The sequence below is a fragment of the Arachis ipaensis genome, chromosome B01 (assembly GCF_000816755.2).
Source record: "Arachis ipaensis cultivar K30076 chromosome B01, Araip1.1, whole genome shotgun sequence".
Taxonomy (NCBI): Eukaryota; Viridiplantae; Streptophyta; class Magnoliopsida; order Fabales; family Fabaceae; genus Arachis; species Arachis ipaensis.
In genome coordinates this window covers 20,681,811-20,686,916 of record NC_029785.2, presented here as the reverse complement: position 1 = coordinate 20,686,916, position 5,106 = coordinate 20,681,811, and the positions used below count along the sequence as shown (strand labels likewise).

Sequence of the window (5,106 nt, the reverse complement as noted above, 5' to 3'; positions counted from 1 at the left end):
ATATTTCACATCCAACTCACCATCACCACCATCACTTACAGTTGCAACAACACTAGATTGAGTGCCACATTCCTTTCATGATCCACCTTCGTTGGTTTATCACCACCATCAGTTTTAGAATCAGAAGTAACACCCTTCCCATCACTTTCTATCTTCAAATCCTTCTTCCCATGACTAATATTCTCAACAGCATTGTCGTCATCATCGTGAAAGTCCCAGCTCAAATTATAACACCCTAACTTTTAAATTCTTATACTCGAGTTATAAGTCAATGATAATAAGGTGGTACAACTCAAGGTGGAGTTGTAATACATATATATTTAGAAAGAGTAATTAAACGAGAAGCTTAAAAAGGGATTAAAGAAAATCGCGAGCGCGAACATACACGTATCAAAAAGTAATGCATTCGCAAAAGCAGGGTAAAATAAAACTTTAAAGGTAGAATAGATTAAAGGCAAAATATATATAATTATGTATAATAGCCACTAGTCATGACTTGCGAAGTTTAGGTGGCTAGGGTTACAATAATAAAAACAGTTGATAACCATCCTATCTCTCACAAAAGTACATCAGAGCCTCTAAAGGCAAGATTCAAAAGAAATATCTACATATACATCATCAATGTTTTCCAAAATAAAAGGGAGAAGTCTAAACAAAATACAAAACGAAATTCAGAATAAGCTTCACGGTCTTCCAGACGAACTCTAGCTTACTGCAGAGCATCAGGATCTGCATTTGAAAAACAAGGAATATATACGGAATGAGAACCTTAACCCATGGATTTCAGTACAGTAAAAATACCAAGTAAATACAATATAAGGCAACAGAAAACTCACTAAGCAATCTTAAACTCAACACATCATTATTTCCATCCTAGGTTCTCACTAATCCATAATTAGGAAACTATCCTAGGGGATTCTACTCTAATTCACTTTCCTCTTTATTGCCACACCTTTCCAACTTTGACCGGAACAGCCCTCAGATATTTCAAACTCAGTGATCCTATGTCAACACATCAAATCTCCACTCGTAGCAAGTGGAATCACTCCACTGCATCTACCTAGAGAGCTTAATTCATCTCATCAAAAGCAGCCCTCAGCGTCACCATAGCTAGCATAAGAAACCTCTAAGATATACAAACGCAAGCAAAACAGGCAAATAAAACATAAGTATAATCAAGTAAAGCAATTAGCACAAAATCATTTAATATGCACAAATTAACAAGCCAAAAGTATAGCAAACCTAAACAAAGTAATCAAGTACAAATGATGCATGTCTGCCCTATGGCTAATGTGCTCATCTGTCGGTCATACAGCCAGAACCTAACACATCCAGTAGCTAACCCGGATATCGTCTCTCAACACGAAGGGAATCTTCAACCTTCCAGGAGGGAATCCTCAACTTCCCATTTAGAGAGAGACTGTGATGTAACGATAGGGAATCCTCAACCTCACTCGTTCATACCACAACCATAAATTGAATCGAAGAGAATTTTCAACCTTTTCTATTTAATTTCCTAATGTAACAAGAGAGAGAATCCTCAACCCCGCTTGCCCATCGCAATAAGAGAGGGAATCCTCAACCTCATTTTGTCTATCACAGCAAGAGAGAGAATCCTCAATATCAACTTTCCTATACGTGAGCGAGACAAAGTCACCGTCCTCACCATATCAATCCAAATCTCAATTCAATCAGACATAATCAAACATACCCAAAAATTGAATTAATAATACATAATTGAATCGAAGGAAATCCTCAACCTTCTATCCAACTCCCTAGTGCGACAAGAGAAAGAATCCTTAACCTCCCCAATTTGTCATCAATTTACCAAACTCTGGCTCCCTACTCCCCATCATTCATTATTAAACTCGTTCTCAATCTTATTTTATTTCATTCATAGTCATAGTCAGAATCAATTACCGCCATCTCTTATTATCATAATCATTCCCATCTTCCTCAATCAAATCAATCATCATCTTTCTCCATCATCATAATCATCCTCATCATCCTCAATCAAAATCAACCATCATCTTTTCTCATTATCATAACCATTGTCACCATACTTAATCATAATCAATCATCCTCATTTCTCATTACATTTAATCCATCTTTCTTCAATTCACTAACTCAACTCATACATTCTCATTCTTAACTCCTCTACTCTCTATTATACCGGCTTTTGACTCATAACAGGACTTGCAGAGGTTTAGAAGGCTAAGAATGGTTAGAAACATAAAAATATATTTACTGCAAAATAGGGTGGTCATGCGTACACATGTCTTTTACGTACGCATAAGTCTAACTTTTGGCAGTGTCACATACGCGGACCACAGTCGCGTACGTGAGTACCTGGACAGAAGCATTGGCTCGGATACACGCGAACCCAAAATTTTCCAAAGTCGCATATGCATGCCGTGTCTGCGTATGCATGCATATCAGTATCTAGAAAAAGCTGATATGCTGCAAAAATGCAGTTTTTTACCAAAACTTTGAAGCGTATAATTTTTTTTGTTAAAATTAATTTTCAATCATTCTTTAACCGTTAGAAATATTATTGAATAAATTTTCATAAAAATCTAATTTCATTGAATTTTCAACTCCAAGGGTCGAGCTATAGCCCGCCGAAGTTGGCTAAAATCTGTTTTTGCCAAAACTTAGGCTTTTACCAAATTTGCATTTTCTCCAAAATCAAACCATTTGAACTCAAGCCAACACATCCAAAATAGTTTTTTTTTTTTTTAAAAAAATATATTTTACACAAAATCAAACCTCTATTCCACCTATACCACCAACATTCCTCAAATTCCCAAAATTCTTCATCATCCAAAATCAAGTTTCAAGCCTAAATTTAGAACCAAGTTATTTCATATCAATCTCACAAATACACATATCCAATTGCTCATCAACGTCATAAAACTCTCATCCTCAATATGACGCTAATATATACCAAGCCCCATCAATACACCACTCTTCTCAAATCACAATATGTACATATTTTATACCAATCCATCATTACATACATTTACAATCAAACTAAAATAAATCATCCAACTCATAATCTTTATTCCTAACAAATTTTAACATAGTACACCAATACTTACCTCAACTTACCTTTCACAGCCTCCAACCCAAAATTCACGGCCTCTGGCCCAACATTCATCGATTTCTCAATTCATAAATCATAAACAATTATTCTACCAATAAATTTCACATACTCCATCATATTACAATTTCAATCACCAAACTAAGTCAAATTCATCAACCTATCAAGTAAACATATCAATTCCATCCAATCATACAATTTAATTCTAATCTTAGGGGTATCTAACCTAGGACTTCATGTCACATAAAAATGGTATTTAAATAAAACTTAAACCATACATTAATGACAGCAGTTCCAAACCCTTGAGTCCTTTCACAGGCAATTCCAACATTCACCGAAATCTCGCCACTTGATCCACAACTCAACCCCGCACCGACCAACACAACAATTTCACTATTCACAACAAAAGTCCACAATTTCTCAACCTAAAGTTCATAAGATTGGACAATTGAAAGGGGATAATGCTTTCTTACCTTAACCTACTGAGATTGATGATGGAACTCACCAATAGCTCATATTAAAGCACTCTTGAATAACCAAAATCACAAAATTTTCTCAAAATCCAAATCAAAACACGAATTGAAAGGAGAAAATAAAATTGGGTGAAAAATTTCGAGGTACTCGTCCAATACCTAGTTAAAATCGAAGAGAATGAGGAGAGTGACGTGTGAGTGCAAATGGTTCGTCAATCGAAACTTCGAAAAGGAAGTTATGGAGGATTGAAGACCAAGGAGGTTAGGGTTTTGTTTTTTCTTTCTCTCTTCTCATATCAGCTGTGTCTCTTTCTTCTCAAAAGGGAAAAATGGTTGGTTTGTGCTGAAATGGGGCTCATATAGTGTGGGCTTGGGCTCACTTGGGCTCAGTTCACTCAATTTAGCCCGTTGGCCTAACTTTGAGTCAAAACTTTTAAAATTAGTGTTTTAATTTGTATTCTAATTATTTTTACTTTTCTAAATTATAATTTTTAGTTTCTTAACTCTCTTCACCCATAATTAGTTGTCTCACTCATAGTGCCGGACAGACTTAAGCCGGTATTATCGGTTAATTTACCAATACGCGTTTTTAGGCATTTTCCCGAAATACATTACATGTTCCCACTCGGAAAAATTCTCTGAATTCAAATATCATCGTTAAATTTATAAATTATGAATTCTAGATTCTCCAAATCCTTTGGCCCATATTTAATTAATTACTTATTTTAATTACCATTTAATCAGGGTTTTACACAAATCCTAATCTTCCTCTACGTCAATTGTGTGCTTCACCAGCTTCACCCTTGCCTCTTCAGCACCACCATTCTCCTCCATTAAGTTTTCAATATCCTTACCTTTATCCCTCAAGACAAACCTTAATTTTTGCTCCTCATAATTTTTCGAATCCTCAGGATCCTCCACATAGGTATTCCTGTCACTCCGAATAACACGTACCAGCACATCAAACCTACTATAATGTTTCAAATCAAAATTAATGTTGTTACTAATCAATTGATTCCTAGCATGATTGTTGTTATCAAAACTTGAGGAATCAAAATTAGGGGCAAGGAGAGAGTCCTTACCGTGAAAGATGATCTTAGCCATGGATTTTCATAGAGTGAAGCTGATGTCGTCTATGGTCTGGTCGACGGTCTCGAGCGACTCCTGCGCCACGGTGGTGCCAACGTCAAGGGAGGATGAGAGATCCTTGACAGCATGTGATGTTGCCTCATAGATCACCGTAATCTCCATCCTAGAATGATGGTAGTAGTGATGGAAAGAAGGGTAATTTGAAATTTTTGGGTAGTTTTTTAGGGTTTGGATAGTTTTATCGTACGGAACTGATCTTTTATGGGTATAACTTCAATTTTATTATTTCGTGGGTAGATTTGTCAACGTCTAAAATTTTTGTGGGTAGAAATGATAGTTTACTCTCTGAAGTATTTACCTTTAAGAATTCTAGAAAGAAGAGAGTTAGGTTGAGTCACGATTTTTCAACACTATTTACCCAAAAGAGTCAGGTTTTGAACC

The 5,106-nt window shown here is 35.8% G+C and overlaps 1 protein-coding gene across 1 annotated transcript in view; it reads right to left on the bottom strand.

The window, feature by feature from the left end:
* LOC107647980 overlaps nucleotides 1-4,680 on the bottom strand; it is a 9,450-nt gene extending 4,770 nt beyond the window's left edge. The window contains exons 1-4 of the mRNA XM_016352016.1: nucleotides 4,369-4,680; nucleotides 3,382-3,528; nucleotides 3,112-3,166; nucleotides 40-235 (exon numbers count right to left, since the gene is read on the bottom strand). Coding sequence (XP_016207502.1) covers nucleotides 40-235; nucleotides 3,112-3,166; nucleotides 3,382-3,528; nucleotides 4,369-4,680 — 710 coding nt within the window. The remainder of the gene's footprint in view (nucleotides 1-39; nucleotides 236-3,111; nucleotides 3,167-3,381; nucleotides 3,529-4,368) is intronic.